The sequence below is a fragment of the Lissotriton vulgaris genome, chromosome 9, assembly GCF_964263255.1.
Source record: "Lissotriton vulgaris chromosome 9, aLisVul1.2, whole genome shotgun sequence".
NCBI classification, from domain to species: domain Eukaryota; kingdom Metazoa; phylum Chordata; class Amphibia; order Caudata; family Salamandridae; genus Lissotriton; species Lissotriton vulgaris.
The window spans coordinates 458,713,737-458,739,292 of NC_141697.1; the positions used below are offsets into that span (position 1 = coordinate 458,713,737).

General features: G+C 45.1%; 1 protein-coding gene across 2 annotated transcripts in view; it reads left to right on the forward strand.

Moving 5' to 3' along the window:
- CEP170B (centrosomal protein 170B) overlaps nt 1-25,556 on the forward strand; it is a 415,026-nt gene that overhangs the window by 308,727 nt on the left and 80,743 nt on the right. The window contains exons 12-13 of one of the 2 annotated variants that reach the window (XM_086937908.1): nt 2,695-4,467; nt 9,891-10,137. In XM_086937908.1, coding sequence (XP_086794034.1) covers nt 2,695-4,467; nt 9,891-10,137 — 2,020 coding nt within the window. The remainder of the gene's footprint in view (nt 1-2,694; nt 4,468-9,890; nt 10,138-25,556) is intronic. The other variant, XM_086937909.1, reaches the window with a different exon arrangement.

A 25,556-nucleotide genomic window follows, 5' to 3' on the forward strand; every position in this document is an offset into this window, starting at 1 on the left:
TTTTTTATTTTTTAAAACAATTTTTATTGAAACAGATGTAGAGCATTCCAGCGACAATAGACTTTGTATATCTTGTAAACACGTTACTACCAGAATCACACATCGTCTTTTACAGTTTACAGGAATTATCACTTCTATACTCTCCCTTCTTAACCCTCTCCAACCCACGGGGACATATTGCATGAGGTCGTACAGCATATTTTGTTCAAATACTTGCATCTGAATCAGAGTCCTCAGGCTGCGGGGGTTCACATATGCCTCCTCGGTAGGTGTTCCATCCCCCCCAGACCTTCTCCCATTTTTTCGGGCAACCCCGATTCATGTAGACCGATCTTTCAGCGACCATAGCCAGATCCATATCTCTGCACATCACACACGTCATTCCTAATGTCACCCAATCCTGGGCCGTCGTGTTCAAGTCTGTTGGATCCCATATGTTAAGCAGGCAACATCTCGGACTTGGCAACACAGTGATTCTCGTAACCTGGGAGAGTGTCCTCATTACTGCCATCAAGTAGCCCACTATCTTGGGGCAGATCCAGATGGTATGGAAAACGTTCCCGCCTCCCCACACTCCCTGAGACAGTGCGGCGTGTCCGCCCTCCCTATCTTGTGTTGGGAGTGCCCTAGTATAGTGTGTGCGGTGCAGAATTTTTACCTGCACTAATCGAAGCCTTGATGGTATAGCAGCTTCTTTGGGGGATGCAAACGCCTCCCTCCACTCCGCCTCATCGATGTCCCCCACCTCGAGCTCCCACTTGGCCTTTAGGGTCTCCGTGAGGTCTTGTCTATTGTTTACTATTTTCTTGTATGTTAGCGAAATTGCTTTTTTCTGAAGGTGATCGGTCAGGAGTCTATCCTCCAGTGGAGGGGAGTCCTCCGGATTCGTGTCTGGGGGTAGTAGGGACTGCAGCGAGTGTTTAATCTGCATATAGTGGAACCTCTCTGTCTCCGCTAGCCCATATGTGGCCTGCAAATGAGCGAACATGACCATGCCACAGGTCTCCAACCATCGATATTCCTATTGAGTCCCAGTTACAGAACCCCCTAGTGTTGCCCAGCATCCCAAGTTTCTTTTTATCCCACAGTGGCATGGCCTTCGTGACCACCCCCTCCCATCCAAGAGCTCGCTGTGCCTCAAACCATATACGTATTGTGTGTAGTGTCGATCCTGTGATATTTTGCCTCTTCTTTTTATTGTATAAGGCGCTCATAATCCCTGCCGGTGCTAGAAGATATCTGTCCAGCCTGAACGCCGGGTCTTCCTGGGGGACATGTAACCAGTAATTAATAATGACTAATTGGGAAGCCCAATAGTATGCTTTAATATCCGGTAGAGCAATCCCGCCGTCATACCAACTTCTAGTAAGTTTTTGAAGTGCTATGCGAGGTGTTTTCCCGCATTGATCGCTCCGAAATAGGTCGGGGGGCAGGGAATGGAGTATTCTGTAACGCGTACAGAAATCTTGGGAGTGCTACCTCTACACACTTTTATCACTTCTGTCCAACTATGCCCAGCATAGAGACACTGGAACCACTCACAGGATGAGATGGGTAGCAAAAGAGCCTAGCAAAGGTGCCTCTTCAACATGTTTCTTTATGGGAGTAACTTTATGATGAAAAAATGTCACCTTGTGTGAGTGAGGGTTTGTGTCCTTTTTTATGCATACACTATGAACAAGAGGACCTAGCTCCAATTCAGCACTGAATATCTTACTCTCACAATTCCCTCCGTCAGTATAAAATAGGGTGTGTTGGTTCATTGTAGTGTGCACTGAACTATTCCCATTTTTTGTTACTTATGAATTGGGCTTACCCATTGCCCCATGTTGTATGCTGTGGTTGCAGCGTAAGCAAAATGTGAATGGCAATTATATATGTATAGCTATATAGATATAGATAGATATTAATATAATATTTTGGTGGGACAACTAAAAGAGGCTCTATGCCCAGACCTGAAATGAGAGCCTGGCAGATGGGGCAGGTGAAGTATATGGATTTAGCATGCCAAGAGAGAGGGAAAGGTTGACTACCAAGATCTTCCTCTCTGGAGCAACCATTGTATCTTTCAGTCACAAGTTTACATTTTCAAAGTTGTAATCTGAATTTATACCTTGATATGTAAATTTTTCTGACCAGCTCACCAATGAGTTATGCATTCGGGAGTGGGACGGCAGATTTTTACATGAGTAAAATGAATTGGCTTCGTTAGACCATAATGAGCATTCAAAAGTAATGTTTTTTTTTTAAATAGTGTTTATTTTTGTTATTTTCTTTAAATAGTAGCATCATTTTTGTATGAAGGTTGGCAGTGACTTTTGCAAATTATATGTAGTTTGCATTCTGTTAAATCACAATAGTTGCGCTGCAGTTGATTGTAGCGAAGCTTCATGTGTGCTGTGTTCCAAGACAATTATGGCACATTGTTATAATCTGGGCAAGTGGACATTGCATGTAAATGTGTTTTAAGTAAATGCAAATTATCTCATGAGTTGATGAAATGTTAAAGGGGTACTTCAAAAATCTCATTTTGTTTACATTGTGTCTATATTGGTATGGTTTCCACTGTGTAACTGTTTGCACATGTGTCTATGGTTGTATATTTTTTCAATTTAGTATGGATCAGTGTAATAGATCTAGTATGATGTGATCCTCTCTACTGGTAAATACCTTAATCTGTTGTTATTTTTAAAGATTTTGCTGAAGGTGGAGTGGTCAATAAATCAATTTCTGGAGATGCTGATTTCGTATTGCCATCACGAACTAGACGACTTCTTCCCCAGCTACCACCTAGTGAGAAGTCCGAAAGCCCAACTCCTGTTCTTTTAGCTGGCTCAGATTCATATTCAGATCTCTATGGAAGAAATATTGGAAGGCCACATGAGAAAGAGTCTGGTTCCAGATTAATTGTTCAGGAGGACTTGGATCCTGATAGTCTTAGTGATTCAAGCAAATCTGATGATGGGTTCAGCACTGAAAAAGTCAAGAGAACTGAAGAAATCGGTGAAGTAGTTGGCCAAGATATTAATCTGGGGAAAGAGCTGAAATCTGAAAGACTAACACAGGCTGTTCAAAGAGGATCAAAAACAGTTAGCCAGCCAAAGGGAACTTCTTTTTATATAGAAGCAGAAAATGGTGAAATGGGTGGTCCCTTGAAGGCCCCTGTCAATATGTCTCGCTGCCAAATGGACAAACAGTCCAATGATCATGACTATCACATAAAAACGAATGGAAAGCAGATATCCCAGGAATGTAATGGAACAGTTGTAAGCACAGTAGGTAAATTGACTATTTCGCTTCACCAGAGCCTTCCTCAAGAGAGAGAAAATGTAGCAACAAAAGACACTTCGTTTGTGAGGCAAGAAAGTTTTACCAAAGATAAATCAAGTAGCAGTGTTCCTCATAACAAACTTCCACATATATCGACACATCCTTTGCTTAAAGATTTGGAAGCTACTAAGTCAAGCTACCTGGATTATAATCAAGAAACTCAATTAATACTTAAGGAAACTGAAACTGCTTTGGCTGCTTTGGAAGCTAAAATACGTTCCCAGTCCCATCGTCTTGACGATTCTGAAAACCTTCAGCAGGAAGACTCTTTGTCTGGAGACTCTGATGTGGACACTGCAAGTACAGTCAGTTTGGTTAGTAGCAAGAATGCCCCAAGTCAATCTCAAACGCGGAGAGTTGTAAGCAGTTTGCAGAAAGAGAAGTCCTCTTCCACGCCATCTATAAAAGATCAATGTACCCCAAGTGCTCGTGACCGACTATCGGAAAAACGTAGGGCTGTTCCTTCTGAATCTGGAAACAGAGGAGAGGGGACTAAACGTTTCCAAATGAAACGTAGCACTGGAACTCGTGGGTCTCTAGATTTCACCGATGAAGATAGGAATACAAGTCTTCCTTATATTATTGGCAACGATGCTACCTCTTCGGATTATGAACATCCTGTCTCCAGGTCTGTTTCTAGAAGAAAACCATTTTCCCAGTCCACTAGAGAGGATTCATCTAGGAGTGCTTCAAGTTCGCAAAAGGTTCAGCAAGTTCTTACTCGATCCAACAGTCTTTCAACACCACGACCCACAAGAGCATCTAAGCTCCGTCGTGCTAGGTTGGGAGAAGCATCCGATAATGAGTGTGCAGATGCAGAAAAATTATTGTTGAACACTGAGGTTTCTGTCTCGAATTCTGCTTCTTCCAGGCAGTCAGCAGATGCTAAAAAACTCTCCAGACTTGATATACTTGCGATGCCAAGGAAACGAACCGGTTCGTTTACTACACCAAGTGATTCAGAAAATGCAGTCCCCCGATCAGGTTTTTCAGGGCGCAGCATTGAGTCAAGTTCTTCCATTAGAAAACCAATCATGGCGGAGGTGAAACCCACTACCAGAAAAACTGTACCACCAACCCTCAAGCAGCCACTTAGCAGGGCTCGTCCTGGTAGTGTCCGATATTCTTCCTCTTCAGGTAGGTGCCAATATATATTTATAAAATGGAAATTCTTAAAAAGCTTTTGAAGAAACAAATGTGTTAAGTGTTTGTGATGTTATGCAGTGCAGTTAATATGCCTAGTCCAGTGAAACACGTTTTGGAATTCCACTGTGCATGCACTTTGCTGTGAAATGTTCATTTTGTCCCTTTGCACTCCTTTTTTTGCTCTTTTTCGTTCACTTGTCTATTATATGGATCACGGACACTGCCAAAGTTCTTGAGGACATAAGCAACTTGTAGTTTTTTCTGCTGTTAAAGTGGACTTCTGGGTTTTGCATTTGGTTTCATAAATACCCTATACTGCATTGCTCAAGCCTATTCATTGGTATTTTACAGGGAAGAGCTTTTGCTGGAATATGGTAGATGTGAGGGGTCCCCTCTCCCCTGCCCCTTGCATTGGCAGAACCTCTTTGTCATGATGGTACCCACAGAGTTCAAAGTGCTTCAGGAGTTGAAATGTAGGGAGCACCACTTTTTTTAGTTGCTTCGTTTTAGAAAAATGCTAGTCCCATGCAATTTTGGCCAGGCTATCTGATGAAATCTTCATCACCTTCAGACGTGTTTTTAATTGAATGTCTATCATTCTCATAAGTATTTTTTCAGGTTTGTGTTGCTTGGCAATCTTAGATTGCCATCCTCCCTTTCGATCCCACTCTGTCACAGCTCCCAAAGGCTTGGTCTTTTGATGTTGACATTGCTGGCCCAGCACATTACTATTTTACTGTTGCACCTTTGATAACCTTGTTCCGGTGACTGCAGTTCTTACACGGATTCATTCACCAGATGCAGTTGATAAAGGAGAGGACAGGCCTAACCTCTCGGTTCTGTACTTGACTGTACTGATTGAGCCTTACTGTCTTGATGATAGAGACTTAGATGCGAAGACCGAAATGTGGAACACATTCTTGGATTTCATGACTTGGTATGTTGACTTCAAGAACCATTGCTGTAATCTACCAAGAACGTTTTTTTGCACAGTTCTTATCTGTAGACCACGCAGATTGTATAACCCTGTGCGTAAAAGTGTCTGGGAGTTTCCTACACTTTTTGCAGCAATCCTAACTTTCTGAGGGCTGTTTCGAACCATGCTTATAATCGGATCTGAGTTTGCCAGACTTGTTGGTTTCTCAGTGTGCTCACAACAGCCAATTCATTCAATCATTCATTCATTCTTGAGTGATGTCCTTGTCAGAATACATAGTGGTCTCTCCTGCTTTTTTTAGGAAGAGAGTCTACTCTAATTTGTTGCCTGTCTTTGTCAAACATTTTAATCTCTTGACATCCTGCTAGAGCCAGAGAGGCTCTTGGAACCAGGTTAAAAAAAACATTCCCACCATCAGAGCTGAGCCCATTCCTGTTCTCTTCAAACAGATAATTTGGAGATGGTGACTTGCAGAGTTTCTCTCCAGTTGCAGATGTGGGTTTGCTTCCGTGTCATATCTGGGAGCCACCTTTCTGGAAGCCACCTAAACGATTACTTGGATTTGTTTATAGGGAGGTACACTAGGTATTTAAAGAACACTCATTTGACATTATATTTTGCACCCTAAGTCCACAGGTGGTAGTAGTTGTGTCTCCTTTGAGCTAGAACTTTGGCAATTTGTGGGGTGCCACAGTGCTCACTCTGATACTTTTTTATGTGTGTAATGTTTATGCCAGGGTTGTGAAAGCAAATGTGGTCCAATAACACACTATTTGGATCATGTGTACTAATAAGCACAAATTAGCTCACTTATTACTACAATTTTAAGGCATATCATTGCTACAGTAGATTAGAGCTCAAGTGCCTTGAGAATATAATGATTAATGTATGTGATTTTATCTCCGTATACGGATTTGCCTCTTGTGCTCAGGTTAGGTTGAAATAATTTTATTTATAACTAACTCGCATGAAAAATTGTGAAGGCGTAAAACATACACGCCATATGCTACTTAATAGCATTGTTGAAGGAGAAGAGAGGCATCTTCCGAACTCCCAACAAAGTTATTAACCCTTGTTTTCATCAATGTATTGACGTTCAGCGTCCGTTTGTCATTTACTTGTTTAAATTATTAAGCATGTTTTATGTTACATGCATGTGGTGGAGGTAGTAAAGCAAGAGAAGCAAATTGAGCTATTTTGTTATTGTGTTTTGCTTTTTGCATTATATATGCTGGTAGTATCATTAATACAGTATAAGATGGTTGCAGGATTTCCCCTATCCCCTACAGTAACCACATTGTTTTGGTACCCTCACCTTCTATAGCAAACTAAGCATGCACTTGCCACCTTATTGACCTACCATTCTGTGCGTGTTTTGGGGTTGGCATGTAGTTAGTGATGTTATGATAATTTGAGTGCAAAGAGCTCACAAGGATGTGATATATCATGCGTCACCCACACTGGACAGCAGAAGGGCAAATTAAAAAAAAACTATGATTGCCCAGCTCTGGTTTCAGGTGAATTGGTCTTTGGCTGGCAGTGCTTGGCAGAGGTTGTGGTATACTAACATAGCTTCTGGTGTCTAACAACATAGCCTGTGAGTTCTAAGGTTCTATCGAGTCTCTCTCTGCTAACCACTAAGCTTCTTCTAAACCAAATAGATTATCTGTTTGTATTTTCCATTACATTTAATTGCAGCAATTTAGCTATGATTTTCCTTTTATTAAAATATATATTTCGTTTGTTGGCAGGTAATGTTATATTACATTTTTGCCTGATTCTAACCAGAGAATGAAAATTAAGCCCTTTGTAAACTGGATTGAATAATTTGCTTTGCCCTTGCAAACAAGAAGCATTCTTTAATACAACGGCATACACATGCCACATTGATCAGTATGTGGTATCGGAGGGAAGAAAGCATTTCAATGAACCATACTGCACACTTTATGTTCAAGGTATACATGCCAAAGGAGCAAGTTGCTGTTTTAAGAAAAAAAAAGAATTTGTTTTTATTTATCAGAAATGTGATCGATTAGGCTGCAATTCAACAGCAAATTTTCAAGTAAATCAGAACAGTAAATGTCACCGTTTGACCTGGAAGTTTTCCTTTGCTTGAATTATTCCAGGCCTTGACTTTTTGTTGGGTGACCCTTGAATCTTTGATTTATTTTTCAGACATTTGGAATTGATTTGACAGTTGGCTCACTGATTTAATAGTATCTATGGAATAATTGTCCTCATTGTTAGTTTGTGTGGCACTACATAGATTAGACAGTCCAAGATCCTTTGTCATCAACACAACTACAGAGAGGATTTGGGGCATTCCCTTACAGCCATTGACTTCTTTGGGTTGTTCTTCACATTTTGATCAACACAAGGCATTTTGCAGATGCGATATCTATTGCTTCTGCTTTCTTTGGCCTGCTGGCCCCACCCTGACGTATCCAGACCGGTAGTGCCCATAAACGTCAGGTGATCCTGGGCTGCAAACTCTTCCAACCACATATTGGACTCGCCGAAGAGTTCCCATCCGGTCTGCTAAAGAAGTGCCTGCTAAATCCAGAAGGTGCAGACTGTACTACAGTGTTTCACAAGCAGCCTTTGTATACGTATGCTCCAAAACTCTGGTTTCCAAGAAGTCTATCATAGGGTCTCATTACCAGAGTAGGAGGCTTTGAATATTTTACTAAGTTGTAGGGGGTATTTTGCCCTCTGTCAACCATTGAAAATCTAATGTGCCTCCCAAAGGCATATGTTGAAATTGGGCTATAAGTAGACCTATTTGATGGCAAATAACGCATTCAGAAACGGTCTGAAGGACACATTTCTCCACCGAGACTTTTTAGATGTCATCCCACTAGTTTGTTGAAGATTTTCTTTCTGGTCAAAGGCCCTACTGTCAGGGAACTGAGCTCTCAGATGATGGCAACCCTTTTCCTTTTGAGTGGAGCATATTTCAGCTCAATATGTAGGTTGAAATGATGGCTCCCTATATGTTATCTGAAGCCAGGTGAGGGAGTAAGCTGAGTGAGTCAAGTGGGCAGTTGTTTTGAACTCTCACGTTTGTACAGTTTTGTGTATCAACAACCTGTCTACTTGAGTTTCGCTTTTCATGTAGACCACATAATGTCTTAGGCTGCTAAGCAAACACAGCTTGTGCAGGCTGTGACCATGACGTGTTAATCTTAAGCCAGCATCCAAAGCTGCTGTGCCCTTTATTTCATCAAACGGCAGCCCCAGGCATAGGCATTGGAGCTGGCCAACAGGAGAAAACTGTGTAGCAGCGCTACAACTCATTGCACCACATTTAACAGATATCAGTTTCCCTTGGATTATGCTTGGCACATACACAGGTTTTTATTTGGAGTGCATTAATTGCACATTTTATTTAATAGTGTAGGCACCTTCACAAGCAGGGTGGAGAGTTTTGCAACATTACACTGTCATTCTTGATTACGGTCAAATTGTGCAAATTCCTTTGTCGAAGATGAGAAAAAATGTTTTTTTTAAGCATGAGCAGACCCCTCTTAAGATTGTTACATTCCTCATATAACTGTGTGGCACAACACAGTTTTCTACCCCATTTGTTGTGTTGCAGTAGTAATAGCCTCTACGATACGTGAAACAGGTCTTAACAAAATGGAATTTAAAGTAGGCAGAAAACGAATGATCTCATCAGCTGATGCCACAATGCCTGGATATTTTGCCACACGAGTTTGACCCTTACACGAGTGATGTGGAAATAATGATTAAGGATACTTATGTAGGATGTGACGGAAGATAGATCAACTCTCAGAATAATTTCTGCGTGGTAGGACATAGGGCAACTGACTTGAGGTAGATTGTTGAAACTGGAAGGACCGGATTGCATATCCATTTGTTTACCATTTCTCAATGTGATGGCTTTATATGAGTGTGATAGGGGAATTCTCTTTTTTTTTTATTCTGTTCTCTGTAATTTGAAGGTACTCTGTGTTTATCTGGGCAAATCTGTACCGCCATTTGGATCCAGTTGGAAGATCCACTTAATCCTTTTTGAAACTTTGGGCTTGTTTAGTCCATGCATATATCCTGTGTACTTCCACCGTGCCAACATGGGCTTGTGAATTTAAATGAACAAGCAGTTAGTATACCTTAGCATTTGCTTTGCCACCAAACGAAATATATAATTTGTGAATTATTCCTAGGTTCTTGGAAAATACTTTAGTCTTTCTCCAGTGCTAGAATTTCTGTGTCAAGTAAATTAAGCCATGCTGTACTTCAGTGATGCGCCAAATGTGTCTCTGCTGCTAAAGCATACATTTTAAGTGAGCATTCGCAACTGCTCAAACTAAAGGCTTGCAATTTTAGCAACCATTTGAGTGCTTATTCCTGACACAGAAACTACTATCCTCATGTCCGTGGGTCTGTTCTTAGTTGCTCTTTATAGTCTTAATTCTTTTCTTTCTTTCTACCTGAAACCAATTCACTGCATAAGCTTCAAGACGGAGACAGCAGGGTTCAGATTATACTTCTACTTCAGATGAGGAATATGGATCTATGCAAAGCGCCCCTAAACACAAACGCTCCCATGCTTCAACAGCCACACAGACTCCACGGTCGCACAGCTCCACGTCAAGCCGACACAAACGCAATGGTGAAGAAGAGTACGAGGATTACGAGGATGAACCTGATGCATATCAGAACTTGATGGCTCAAACAGCTGAAATAGCAGAAATTGCAAGGTGAGTGTCTTAACATATATTATACCAGATTATTATTGGTTTTTTCTAGTCACACTGAAAAGTTTAACAACGATAAGTACTGCTTGCTTTTTAATGAGTTACAGCATGGAACTCTTGAGAATGTGACCTTCAAAATTAGAAATAAAAGGCATTGGTCTAAGCCTATTCAACTTCACACATAGAAATGAGTAGCTTCTCCATGAGTCAATATTAAACAGTTGCCACTTTTCTACTGAGATTTGGCTAGTCATAATTTTCCTGTGAAAAACCAAGAGAACTTTGTCTCCCCCACTAGGGCCTTTATTTCAGTAAATATTTACGTTTTTGAGAGTTTACTTAGATGTGGTACTTTAGCTATTAAAAATGCAAGTTAAGCCAATGGGCAGCTGTGATAGTTTGTGCTACGGAGGATGCGTTCAGTTTTTGTTGTGCTCCCACATTTTCCTGCTTGAAAGAATCTGCAAGGTATATAGGCAAATATAGCAAAAGGGCTGAGTTTTATTAATCTTGGTAGTTCAGTATGTCTGATGATGGATTCCAAGTTTGATAGAGATCTGTTTGGCAGGGCCTCTTAGAAATATTTGTCATCTATACACAACCACAAAAATATCACCAACAAATCCCTGTAAGGGCAATGGTGTGTGTTTTGGTGAATCCTTACAGAGAATATCCCTTTACGTACTGTAATAAGATTGAATTGGGATTTTATTTTTACAAAAAGTATACCTTTTCTCTGTCTTACTCCCTTAATATATTTTAGCATCTTTGGGCAATATCTTTGGTGATATTGATGCATCCATCTCTCCTAAAAATGTCATTTTGGGCAAAGTGCCATTTGTTGGAAGGTGGTTTATTAGTAAGTCCAGATAGGTACCTACAGCTAGTAATAACGCCACAATCACAAATAAGGTCAAGTCAAGTCGAAAAAATGAATCCTTGCTCACGCCTTGATAACTTGATTGACTAGCAGTCTGGCTTAACTTGGGAGACAGTTGTGTAAAGCATTTACTATCCCCAATACAGTAAATAAGTAAAAGACACAACACAATAAAAATCCACCTCAAATTCCCAAAAATAGAGAATATTTGTATCTTTAAAATGACACCAAAACTACAAATATCCAATATAGAAACCAGAGAAATGAATTTATTAAGTCTAAATAAAAAAGGGCTTTCTAGTGTCAAAGTGTAAAGCAACAATCGTGGCTATCTTGTCGCATTGGACCGGGCCAAATTCCAAGTTTCAGGCAGATCGCGATGGAGCACGGGTCAAATACGATGACTGGTTTGTCCTGGCAAAGTCTTACCTTCTGACGTAGACGCTTTTTTGGAGCTTTTCTCTGGGCATTCGCGATGGGGTCCTCAGATCCAGATTTCAATTCAATGACTCCGGCCTGCTGCAGTGCGATGCCTGGGTAAGCCCTGGAAGTCTTTGTCTTTGCCTTCAATGGCGAGGAGCTCCGGAGCTTTCATCAGTACAAACCTTCCCGGTCAGGTGATTCGCAGTTCGACGTCTTAGTTGACTCTCCTTGTCGATGCTGGCCTTCCTCTGGAGCTTTTTCAACTTTCTGAAGTTCTTCTCCGAAGGTTCTTTGTTGTAGGAGAGAGTTCCACAGAACCAGCCAAAGGGTTAGAAGCTCTGTTTTGCCTTTTTGGGTTCTGGAACTCCAATTCCCAAAATGCGTCTTGTCAATCCAATTAAAATCCAGGTGAAGATGGTCAGCTGGAGTTGTCCGTGAAGTGGATGTTTCAGGTGTCTTCTTCAAGCTCTTTTCTACCTGTTGCTCCATAGGGAGTCCACTGCTTATCCTTCAAGACAGGGAAAGTCCTTCTGTTGTGGCACCTTTAGAGAGTAGAAGGTGCAGTTATTCTGATTGCAGTCCTCTCTTGTGCAGTCCAAGGGGCCAGTAGGGCAGCCCTTCCTCTCCAGATGTTTTCAGGCATGGATCTGCGGTGCTATTGGCAGCTCTCCCATATTTATTCCACATTCTGGGCTGGCAAGAGGGGGAATACACCATCCGATGGGGTTCAAGTTGCGACCCTCTGCCGTGACAATTTCCTGGGAAGTTTGGCATATTTTTGTTCCAGAATGGGCAAATCGGCCAACCTCTGACTGAAGAAAATCTTTCATTGGAGTTCATGTCTGGCTAACCCAACCCACAGGTGTGGCTAATTTCTCCCTACACTACTCTTTCAGTCCCTCTCCTAATCTAATTGGACTCCCATCTGGTTGGGGGATCAAGGTAGTGGGGGCTGGCCTGGGTCCTGTGACATCTGAGCTTCTGTTTTTGGATGACCAATATATCTCCCAAGCTCCCTTCCTGTCCCTGATTTAACCAGGGACCACATCTCCTCCCACTGAATGGCTGTATTATTTCAGCTTCAAACACACAAGGATGGACGGGGAGCGTTTTTGGAAAAAGCGGGTCCAGTATAAATACTCCCAAGAACACGTATGTGACACAAGTGGTAACAGTTCCCAAAGTAATCAGGTATGCAGCCAGATTATGGTTGCAAATCAGAGCCCGATTTGGCAACTCTAAATGAAAAAGAAGAGAAAGCAGGAAAGAAAAAGAAGGGGAGTGATAAGGAATGGAAATGTCTCTAAGTGTACAGGTTGGGATATGATGAAGCAGGGGAATTTCTCTTTTAGATCTTAGTGCCCTCACACACTCTTACGAGTGTCATGCTTCATCATTGGGCGTTGCTCCTCGTGGGGGTGGCGCTGCAGTCCTACACGGGGCCCGCAGGAGGGATCTTTAGCGGCGATCTTTAAGAACACGCCGCAGTTGTGCATGTGGGTGTGTGGCCCTAAAAGAAGGTGTGTGTAATATCTAGAAAAGATGGTATTTACCCTACTGGTACCTAATAAACTAATTTTATGTAGGGGTCCAGGAGGTAAAGGATAAAAATCTACCGCTGGAAGTGAACTACCGCCATAAAACAAACACAAATGGAGGGGAAAGTATTGCTCTGCTACTTCCCTTAGAAATCCATGCGCGTGTGTAGTGGTGAAAGTGTGATACGTGAGGTCGACATATTTCACGCAGTCTTGGTCCCTAATGGATCCTGGTGCACTTCTTCAGGACCGTGTAAAGGTGAATTACAAAAATTATAATAAAAATAGGGTTCAGGGATGACGACACCCTATAACCCTATGGTACCTATATTAAGGTGAAGTGATGCCAGAATGGCGAAGAGGAACACCAACTGTATGTTCCTCAGGCCAACCCCTTAGAAAGTCATGGAGTGCCTCTGCGGCAGAGTCCGCGGTCCAGAAGCCACCAGTTTTAGCTTCGTATGACAGCCTATTACCTACCCCAACCGCTCGTGGTCTGCCGGAAAATGCTATGTGCAAGCGGCTCCGTTTAAATAATCCATCTAGACGCCTATTAGGATTATTTAAATGCTTTATTTAATTTCAGGAATGTAAGTTCTAAAACAATTTTCCTGCAATATTTATATTAGATCTGACCATGGCAAGTTGCTAGATTTTTCGTAGCTATTATTTTGATGCTTTGAATTAAGTTTCTAGTTCATTCCTGTCAAACCTTAGACTTAAATAAAGTTTAAAAGAGCCCTCCCTTGTTAGCTTTAGGTACTTGCAGCACTACAATAGGATAAACAACATTTGCTGTGTTTCCCTCAACTCGGCATTTAAGGCATCTTTGATAATGTCACTGCTTTTTGTATCCTACCATTGGGGCATCTAGGGTAGGCCTTAGGGGTGATATGTAATACCATTGTTTTTTTTTAAACTTTGGAAGTTCTTTTAATTCCAAAGTCTGATTTTGACACAGTTTTATTTTAAAACCAGCCTGCATGGCAAGGCTGGCTTTAAAATGATACCAGACACCACAGCAGTGCACACTTTAGTGCATTAAGTCCACTGGAGTCCCTAAACCTACATGCCCTCGATATATACTAGGGACTTACAGATAGGTTGCCTGAACTAGTTGTAATTACACCAATTGCCATGTATACCTCTCAAACAGAGCACTGGCCCTAGGCCTGGTTTGCAGAGCGCAGAGCACATTTAGAGTCCGTAACCACCAGTATCAGTCAGAAAATGGGGGTGATCAGGGCACAAAGGATGAATTTTGTCATCTTGCCTCCTCCTCTCCATATCTGTCCATCAGCATGGTCATATCTGCCCAGGTCTTGCTGAGGGTTCAGTCTGTGGACATGGAGTACCCTGTGCAGATTCCTTGGGGTGCCAAGGTCCATCAAGTAGGTGACCTCACCCTTTTCCCGCTGAATCAAATGGGGCCCAGTCCACTTTTCCTGGAGGGACCTGGAGTTAGTTCCCCTGTCTGAGACCACCTCCTTTGGAAGATACACTCTGGTGAAGACTCCAAGTAGGGGTATTGCTTCTGGATATCTGGTGGCATGGTCCACTACCTACAATATATATCTATTCCCTGAGGCAGTTGGTGGGTCACAGGAGACCAACAATGTCAATCCCCACCCACTCAAAGGGGACCCCAGCCACTGACTGTGGTATCAAGGAAATATTTGGCCTGTCCCTTGTCCTGCCAGTGTTTTGGCAGATGGCACAGTAGATACATTACTCCTTCACTTTGTCAGACATGTTGGGCTAATAGAAATGATTAACCAGCCTGCTTCAGTTATTGGTCTTATCCAAATGTCCTGCCAATGAGATGCCATGGCCCAAGGTGAGGAGAAATTCTCTATACTTCTGTAGGACCATCACTTTTCTCGTTGCCCCTGTTTTGGGTTCCCTTGCTTCAGTATGGAGGATTCCTTTCTCCCAGTAGACCCTATGGAATTCACAGACATCACCCTGCTCTTGCCTTGAGGCAGTCTGCCTCAGTCCCTCAAGAGTGGGATACATCTTTTGTTACTTGCACAGATCTTCTCTGGTGGGTCCACCGGCTCCTTGCAATTCTGCAAAGTCAGACAGATCTTGCAGGGGCGGAGTCCCTACCTCAGAGGCCAGATCCTCCCCCAGGGTTGGATTCCTCCTGGTCCTCTTGAGCTGTGTTGGCTTGCTCACCAGACCCTGTGCCCTATCTGGTTTCTGGAGGCTACACCCATTGTTCCAGGGTACAAGTGTCCGGCACTCCTGTGATGTGCAGTCTATGACCTAGTCCCAGCACATACCCACATAGGTACAGCATCTGTGCATGGACCTTCCTTTTCACCCCAGGAGACACTACTACCCTCACCGGGCCCGTCACTCCTCCCCTTCCAAGCTTACCATTGCCATGGGATGGAGTTTGGCACTCCTGTCTGCATAGGTAACCTGATGGAATACACCAGGTTGGATCTGTTCTAGGGAACCAGTTTGTCCACCAACTTGGTAACACTGGCTCCTGTATCCCTCAGAACCTCAACCTCAGTCCTGTGATTTTAGGCCTCAACTAGTACTTCTTCATGCTTTAAGGTAAGGCTGACAGGGCTGCAACTACCACCCCACCCATGGAAACTAAGATCACCTCTGAATACCCGTTCCTCATTTCTGGGCCAATTTCCACCCCCACACCTACACTAGCAGTCCCCTGGGACTGCCCACTAGTGCCTGGCTGCTTTGAGCATATAGCATACCCCCTTCTGTATCCTGGCTGCATGCAGTCATACCACTAACCTGCCCTTGTAAGGTCAAATAACTTCCTTAGAAACCCCTTACCCTTGAAAATGGAATAGGCCAAGAACCCCCCTCTTTGTGCAGGTGTTTGGGGACCTTTTGAGGAGTCTTTAGCTTTTTTGATCTGGTTTACCCAGGGCTTTCCCCTGCAAGTGTACCATTCTTCCTTTATTCTGATCACCTCACCAGTTGTTCTTGGTCACCCTGGTATGGACCCACTCACCTGCTGTCTCCCTCATTTCCTTGGGACCAGGCAGTTTAGTGTCAACTAGATACTGGTGTAACTTTTCTGAGGGACAATTAGTCAATATGTGCTTGTTAATGGACAAATTGTAGAGCCCCTTATAGGTACCTACTTTGTTACCCTGTATCCAGCCCTTTTGTACCTTCACAGAAGATGTATACAAAGTCAACCCTGGACTGGGTACTGACTTTGAGTCTCCCTAAATTTCATTCTATACTGCTTAGTGGTGAAACCAAACCTCCTGACTAGGCATTGTTTCATGTAGGAGTAGGACACAGATACTAAAATGAACTCCCACAGGAGTGAACCTCAGTTCTGAGAGCTCACCCTCCTCCTCTTAAGGGCCCTCTCAAAAGCTGTCAGCCTCTTGTCAATGTCATTGCCTTCCTGGACAGTCTTTGGTCAAACCCACCACCCCTAGACACCTCTGTCTCTTCTTCACTGCAACCATCTCTTTTGTACCCTTGCCCACTTCTTCTTGGCCAAGGCCAACTTCTCTGCCTATAGAGCAATATAGGTGAACTGGGCCTCATGATCTGTCTCCCTGCGGAACAGTCCTACTCCTCCTGTGGGGAATTCTCTCCACTCTCCCCCAATAGCTTTAGGCAGGGACCTGGTTACTTTATTATTGGAAAGGTGCTCTGCTTCATCATCAATGAGGTCGGTGGGTTCCTCCTCCCCCTCCCCCTCCCCTTCTACCTCTGGAGCCTTCTCTGTGTCAGAGGTTGGATCTACTAGCTGGGCCTCTGCCCAGGCTGCAAGGGCCTTTATCTGCTCTGACTTCCTATTATTGGAAATTGCTTGTAGTTCCCTGGCCCTTCACAATCCCGTAAGCACCTGTGAGAGTGGGTAGGCTAGCCTGATCAAGCACCATGGTTTTCCTAAGTTTTGTGCCACTTACGAAAAATCTGTAGCAAAAATTGAGATAGAAAAATTTGGAAACAAAAATTAACTGTTGGGAAGATGGATTATTTGTAGGGGTAAGTATGCATCTACCACTACCAATAAGGCCACCAAAGTAATATAAGTTCCAGTCAAGGTCTCAATACATTAGCACCTGGTTCAACCCATGGTAGCTGCCTGCGAGCGTGCAGGTTTAACTCAGGAGACCTGTATGAAAAGCATTTAAAAACCCCAATACATCAAATAAGTAAGAGACAACACACAATAAAATACCCACACCAATGTATTAACCTAGGAAATGTTTATCTTTAAAATTACACCAAAAATACTAACATCAAATATAGGGAACCGGAGATATGCATTTTTGAAGATTGAGCACTTTGTAGTGCATAAAAACATATATAGCCAACTTTGACTTTGTCCCGGTCAAGCGTGACCAAATGTCCAAAGTTTGAGGCTGACCGCGATGGAACCCTGGTCGGATACACTAAGTGGGAGGAACTGGTCCAAATTTTACCTTTGGACTTAAAAACTTTTGGAGGATTTTCTTTCAACGTCGTACGGTCCTCTCCAGCAGGCCGATTTTGAGGCAATGTAGTCGGATTGCTGTACGAGAGACCTGGTCTAATCCTGGAAGTCTGGAGCTCCAGCGATTTCGCGGGACAATCCTTAAAACCATGCTGGTTGCGGTTGAAGGTAGCCGGCTTGACTCTTGACATAGTCTGTCCCCTTATTAACCTTTTTCCAAAAATTGATCCAAGCAACTGGAACTTGTTCCTGAAGTTACCCTTGAGGGTTCGAAGTGTCCAAAACACAAATCTAAGTTTCTAGAAGCTCTTAGATGGTCCTTGGAAGTTAGGGACTACAATTCCCACAATGCACCCTGCCAAATCCTTAAAAGCCCATTGAACGCACTCCAGGCTGGGGACTTAGTGAGGGAGATGGTGCAGGAAAGTCCACTCCTTAATCCTTTGTGAAGCCAGGCAAAGTCCTCAGGGCTGTAGTTCCAAGTGTGCAGCAGGAGCAGTACTTTGGATTGCAATCCTTTGGGGTGCAGATCAGGGTTCCACCAGGGCAGTCCTTCTTATCTCTGTTGTTTCAGGCAGCAGATCCAAGTTGCTATTCAGCGCTCACATACTTATTCAGTGATCTGGGGTGACAAGCAGAGGGGCAACACTGTCCAATGAGGTGCAGGATGCCACCCAAAATCATGACACCTCCCTCCAAAGGGTGGCATATTCTTGTCCCACAAAGCACTGCACTTTAAAATTCAAGATGGAAAAATTCCTCTCCAAGAATGTAAGACCTGGCTAAACCAACCTACTGGTGTGGCTCATTTCCATTAATTCTCCCCCTCCAGACCTTCTGCAAATTGCACTCCTTGGCCTGTCATCTACTGGGGGTACAGGAAGTGGTGGTTGGCCTGGCTGACATTCCTTACTGTCCTGCTCCCTTTGAAACCCAGTTTGGTTTACCAAGCCCCTTTTCTAGCCTGTTCTCTGCAGCTGCAGAGCTCCCTCCACCACATAACCTCTGGTCTATGCAGACCACTTATTACCTCATCAAAGCAGCTTGGTTAAACCTCCGAGGCTGCTAGAAGTCTGGAGTTTGGCTCACAGAAAAGAAAGTCCTATAACGTATCCTCTGTATTAGTTATGATACATTCAGCAGTGACAAGTTGCTATATTTATCATTACCAATCTTTTAAGTCCTTGAATGACAATTTAGCTCCTCCCTAGCAATATGTATACTTAAACAACATAGTCCAATGTTAGCCTATGGAGCCAAGTATCTACAATGTGGAAAATGACAATGGCAGTTTGTCCCTCACCAGGGCATATAAAACATATTTTATAATGTCCCTGCTTATTATTACATGGCACCCCACCCCCGGGGCACCTAGGGGAGATCTTAGGGGTTACTTGTATATAAAAATGAGGTAGATATTACCATTTTTGAAGTACCTTTGATTCCAAAGTTGAATTAGCATATAATTGACTTTTAAAGACTGTTTGCAAATCAGGACTGCCTTTAAATTTGACAGCAGGCATCACAGCAGTGCACACTAGTGTATGAAATCTATTTGGCCTCTAAACCTCCCTGCCCTATTGTATACTAGGCACTCATAGACTTGTATGTAGTTTGATCCCTCTTGCCTTATTATATATTGGAGACTTATAGGAGTCTGTCATTGACAATTTAAATTATACCTAATTACCGCATATCTTTTTCATCTAACCCCCGGGCCTAGTTAGCAGAACCCAGGGCACAGGCAGTCATTTACCACCAGTATCAGTCAAAAAATGGGAGTGAACAAGGCACAAAGGATGACTTTCTCACATGAATTAATGAATTCGTCCAAATTAAAAATCAAAAACAATTATCTGAAAGAGACGGTTAGTGATAGATTCCGTACCGTAGAATTACCCCCAGGCGTCAGACTGGATCTGGATCTGGAGAATTTATTCTTAGAGGTACCCCTGTGCATGGATGGGGGGCGCCAATCTACTCCAAATCCGTCGTCAGTGCCGTGGTTGCCTGGATGACGTCGCTGTGCCTACTTAGACTCTGCCCCTGCCACTGACGTCCGTTCTTTCTTTTTCCGCACCAGCCTAGCACAGATCCTAAGAGAGCTACCCCTTAGTCACTTTATGACTATTCTTTTTACGATGTTTTGTCAACTTTCTCGATTCTTAGACTCCTGGTACGCAAGGGATGTCCCAACGCCGGACCATGTCCAAGCCTTGCGACTCCTGTCTCAAGCTAATGTCTATGACGGATCCGCACCTTGTGTGCCTTTGATGTCTGGGGCATGACCATGACCCGAAGTCTTGCTCCGATTACCGGGCCATGAATCCAAAGTCTTTGCGGGAGCAGTCCTTAAAGCTATTGGAGGCCCAGAGTGCAGCTCCGCATCGTTCACCTTCCCACTCTGAGCCATCACACCTCGTCGCATTCCAAGTACTTGAGGTCGTCTGGTAAGTCAAAGAAGAAGAAGGCTAAGAAGCAACGTCGCTCTTCACCTTCTCCCTGTCGGTCAGGTGACACGACGCGGGACCTGAGGAATCAGCGCTCTAAGGCTCCATATCCAGCGGCTACTTCAGGGACGACTCCGCGCCCCCTTTTTCGGGAGCCAGAGCATCCCCTGTCCAACTTCAAAACTTTTATGAGGTCATCCACCTCGTTTTTGGCCAGCACGACTCTGCCGGTGCGCCTTCGGACCCTGTGGATACGGTTGGGGGTCCTGGGCCTTCGATTCCGGCAGCTCCAGCCCTATTGGGCCCCCGTGGATCCGGATCGATGCTGATCGATTATACTCGACCTCCCTCAACTCTGATCCTGGGCACTGACGCCCCCGGCTTTGGCCGTGCCCCTTGCCAACACCATCCCCATCATCACCCCCGAGATGGAGCCGGACTGATGTTGGATCCCATGCCGGAGGCTACTTTTGCTCCCTTGTTCATCCCAGTGTTCCCTACCACCCAGAAGGTGGCGATGAAGACTGGAAGGGGTCGCCGGACCCTTTAGCAGACCAGCTAGAACAGCCGGATTGGAGAAAGGACCTGGGTGACGCCAGTGGTCAGGACACTCCTCCAGACGTTGGCATGTTTTCTTCCCCTACCGTGTTTTCGGAGGAGGGATTGTTATACACTGCAGTGGTTCAAAAGACAGCAGAGGCCTTGGGCCTGGAGCTCCCTTCAGTGGCAGTCAGGACTAACCTTCTGCCAGCGGCAACGTCTTCTGAACCCATTCTGCCCTTCAATGAAGCTCTCCTCCTGGGCACCTGGTCCAAGCCCAACACAGGGGCTCCTGTGGAAAGGAAGATTGCCTACCGACATCGCCCAGCCCCGGGCAGCTCAGCTTTTCTCACCCAACACCCCCCCCTGATAGCTTGGTGGTCCAAGCCTCTTCTTCGAAGGGCGCATTCCCTTCTGCTTCTCCAGGTAGGGAATCCAAGAAGCTGGATCACTTTGTGAAGTGAATTTTCTCTTCCTCTTCCGCCTCTTGGGCCGATACTCCCATGCCATCTGGGATATGGTCGCTCAGGTGCTGCCTCTATGCCCGAAGGAGGCCCGGGCCGTTCTCTCACATGCAGTGGCAGAGGGGAAAGATGCAGCCACATTCAAGCTTAGATGTGGACTGGATACCACCAACTAGGCAGAACAATTGCCATGTCGGTAGCCCTTAGGCGCTACACCTTGTTGATGACATCCGGCTTTTCGGGGGATGTCCAGTCAACTTTGCTGGGCAAACCCTTTGAAGGCTGTCCTCTTTTTGGTGACAAACCAGACTCAGCGCTGGAGTGCTTGAAAGATTCTTGGGCTACGGCCAGATCTTTGGGCCTCGCTGCGTCCTGTCCACTCCAGTCTGCTTTTGCCCCTTTCGTGGCTACGGAAGGGGCACCCAGCCATGTGCAGCCCAGTCTAACCACTGGTTCACGCAAGCTGCCCAGCCTCTGAGTGGCCGTGGATGTGGGACCCAGCAGCTTTGCAGGTCTGGGAGCCAGGGGGTAGGCCAGTCCACCCTTTCCCCCTCTGTTGCAGCCTCCAAACCCTCCTATTTATTTATTTTATTTTATGTAGCTTATAAAGCGCACAGCTACCCCCGGAGGGTTGTCCCGGCGCTGGAACCTGAGTCCTAGAGGGGAAAGAAAGAACGGACAGGGGAAGTGACATGATAAATCAAAGTCTAGAAAGGAGCCAGGTTTTGAGTCTGGCCCGGAAGACAGATTCAGAAGGGCAGAATCTGAGATCGACTGGCAGGGAGTTCCATAGTTTTGCAGCAATGACACTGAACCCTCTGCCACCCATTCTGGACAGTCTAAAGCGGGGAGAGATCAGAAGGCATAGGTCATTGGATCTCAAAGATCTGATGGACCGGGATATTGAAACTCGTTTTTTTAGATAGTTTGGTCCGCGATCATTAATGGCTCGATGAGTCAGAGTGAGGATCTTAAACTGAATTCGGCTGGCCACAGGTAGCCAGTGCAGTTCCCTACGATATGCGGCAACTGACTGACGATAAGAAATATTACCAATCAGCCTCGCCGCCGCATTCTGGACAATCTGCAGCCGGTCAATCAGGTATTGGGGAGCTCCGGCATAAAGGCTGTTAGCATAGTCCAGGTGGGACGTGATGACATTTCAGGGCAATCAACAGCTTCAAACCCATGGAGTGATCTGTTTTGGCCATCTGAATTGGGGCCCTTTCCGGAACCCGCTGTGGCGGTAAAAAGTCTTGGTATCAAAATTGATGCCTTGCTTTCTATGACACAGCAGGTGTCGGCTGTGGTCCGAACCTGTGTCAGTTTGCTGCGCCAGCTTCGGAAATTGTCTTCACTGTTGTAATTTTCCACTCTTAGAGTGGCGGTCTCTACTCTGATTCTGTCACGTCTCGATTATGGCAACTCCCTATACTATGGTTTACCAAAAAACCTTCTGGCTAGGCTCCAGGTTGTAATGAACGACGCAGCCAGATTAATTTAAAAAAAAACCCAGGCGAACTCATGTCACGCCCCTATTGCAGGACCTACATTGGCTTCCGATCACTCAGAGAATTAAATTCAAAAGCCTCTGTATTGCGCATAAGGCCATTCACGGCTCAGCCCCTAGCTATATTAAGGACCGACTGATTAATTATACACCAAGTAGAACTCTTCGATCAGCTGATGCCTGCAACTTGATCTGCCCCCGATTTAACCTTGTGTCCATGGGTGGCAGAGCTTTCTCTACCACTATCCCTCAGGCATGGAACAGCCTCCCAGTTAAACTACGGAAGGAAACTAATCTCCTTCCCTTCAGGAAGAAATTGAAGACTTTGCTTTTCCTGGAGGCATGGGGGCCCCTTTGAGCAGGGTTTCTGTGCTTCCCTCTCTGGTTATTGGACATCCTCGGATAGGCTTACATACCTCTGGGTGATAATGCGCTTTATAAATTTATAGTAACATAACATAACATTGGGTGGCAGGATTTGCCATCACCTCCCCTACTGGCAATCCATCATGTAGTACAGATGGATTTTGCAAATAATCCTAAAGGGCTACACCCTCCCTTTCCAGACTACCCGTCCGTCCATGCCACTTTCCTTTGATCACATGTCGGAAGATAATTTGGTGCTTCTCTGCCGGGAAGTCTCAGATCACTTGGCCAAGGGAGCTATCGAGAGGGTCCTTACCCCAGAAGTAGGTCGTGGTTGCTATTCCTGGTACTTTCTGGTGCCCAAGAAGGACAAAGGCCTACATCCTATTCTAGACCTCAGGACCCTCAACCACTTCCTCCGGAAGGAGAAGTTCTAAATGCTCACAATGGCTCAGGTCCTGTCTGCCCTCGACCCTGGAGATTATATCGTTGCGTTGGACTTGCAGGACGCCTATTACCATATTCCCATCCTGCCACCTCACAGATGCTGTCTGCGGTTCACGGTAGGCCACGAGCACTTTCAGTTCACCATGCTCCCTTTTGGCCTTACCAGTGCCCCTCGGGTGTCAACGAAATTGATGGCGGTGGTCTCACCTCATCTGTGCAGATCAGGGGTTCCAGTCTTCCCTTATCTCGACGACTGGTTGCTGAAGGCGGGCTCTCCCCAGGCTGTCGTCTCCCACCTCCAGAATATGGTGGCCCTCCTGCACTCGCTGACGCTCACTATCAGCATTTTGAAGTCACACCTGACTCCCTCGCAGACGCTTCCTTTCATCAGGGCTGTTCTGGACACAGTGCAGTTTCGGGCCTATCCTCCTGAGCAGCGAGTCGGGATATTCAGGCTATGACACAGATGTCTCAGCCTCTATCCCAGATTTTGGTGAGAATGACTCTAAAGCTGCTGGGCCTCATGGCCCCCTCCATCCTGCTAGTTGATAATTCCTGTTGGCATATGCGGGCTCTGCAGTGGGACCAGAAGTTCCAGTGGGTGTAGAATCAGGGCAATCTTTCCAACTACGTCCAGATTTTGGAGGGAACTGCACAATTGCAGTGGTGGTTAAAGAGCCCGGCTTGGGTCAGAGGCAGATCCCTCTCCCTTCCCCAACCAGACTTTACAGTGGTGACCGATGAGTTACTCCTGGGATGGGGTGGCCACCTGGGCGAGTTGGAGATGCTAGTCTCCAGCAGAGTCCGGGCTCCATTTCAACCTATTGGTACTCTGATCGATCTGCCTGGCATTGAAAGCATTCCTCCGCTCTCTCATATGGAAGGTAGTGCAGATAATCACAGACAACACCACTGCCATGTCATACTGCAGCAAAAAGGGTGGGGTGAGGCCGTGGACCCTATCTCTAGAGTCTTTTCGCCTCTGGACATGGATGGACCATCAGGGCATGACCCTGGTGGTACAACACCTCGCAGGTTCTTTGAACGCCAGGGTGGACAAACTCAGCTGTTGGTGCCTGGTGGATTACAAGTGGCGTCTTCACCCGGGGGTGGTGCAAGGTCTCTTTCAGCGGTGGGGAGTGCCTTGGTTAGATCTATTCGCCACCGAAGAGGACAAGCAATGTCGGCAGTTTTGTGTATTTGAGTTTTTAAGGCGGTGCTTGCTTGGTGACGCTTTTTGTTGCGAGTGAAACTGCAGCCTACTGTATGCCTTTCCTTCTGTCCCATTTATGCCCCGGGTGCTGAAGAAGATCAAGCGCAACTGGGCGCCAAGTCATTCTAGTGGCTTTGGACTGGGCACGAAGAGTCTGGTACCCCGAGCTCCTGAGCATGGCCATCGATACTACAATCCGACTGCTCCTTCGGAAGGATGTTCTGTCGCCGCAACAGGGGACAGTCCTCCACCTGAACCTGTCCAGTCTCCCCCTCCTTGCGTGGAGATTGAGTGGTTACAATTGACAGCTTTTGACCTTCCGTCCGAAGCCAGTAATGTGATCTTGGCAGCCAGGCGTTCCTCGACTGAAACGGTATACGTCTGTTGATGGAAGACTTTTGTGGCATGTTGCACAGCGAAGGCTGTGGATTCAACTTTCTGCCCCTTTTTCTGAGGTTCTTTTGTTCATACTTTCTTTGGCCCAGCAGGGCTCTGTTCTGGGCACTCTTAAAGGCTATCTTTAAGATATTTCTGCTTTCCTTCAGCTACCAGATCAGCCCTCTTTATTCAAGTCCCCTATTGTAAATAGATTCTTTAAGGGCATTACTCATATCTTTCCTCCATCTCGTTTCATAGTGCCTCAGTGAGACTTGAATCTTGTTTTAACTTACCTTATGTGCGCTCCTTTCGAGCATCTTCACAACTGCCCTCATGCTCCTCATTCTGAAAACTACCTTTCTTGTTGCTATCACCTCTGTGTGCAGAGTGAGTGGGCTTCAGGCTCTATCTTCCATGCCCGCCTTTCTTCTCTGTGCATCCAGAGAAAGTGGTGCTTCGAACCAGGCCTTCGTTCCTTCCTAAAGTGATTACACCTTTTCACATAGGACAAACTATAACTTTGCCCACTTTTTTCCCACCTCCGCACACTTCCAAGGAGGAGGATAGACTCCACCGTCTGGACCCTAAAGTTGCGCTGTCATTCTACTTCGACTTCACAAAAGATTTCCGGGTAGATGATCAACTCTTCGTTGGCTATGTAGGTGCCAAGAAAGGTCGGGCTGTTCAGAAGCATACTAACTCCTGATGGGTTGTCCTCTGTATGAAAATCTGCTACGCTTTAGCGAGAAAGGAACCACCAGTGAGGCTA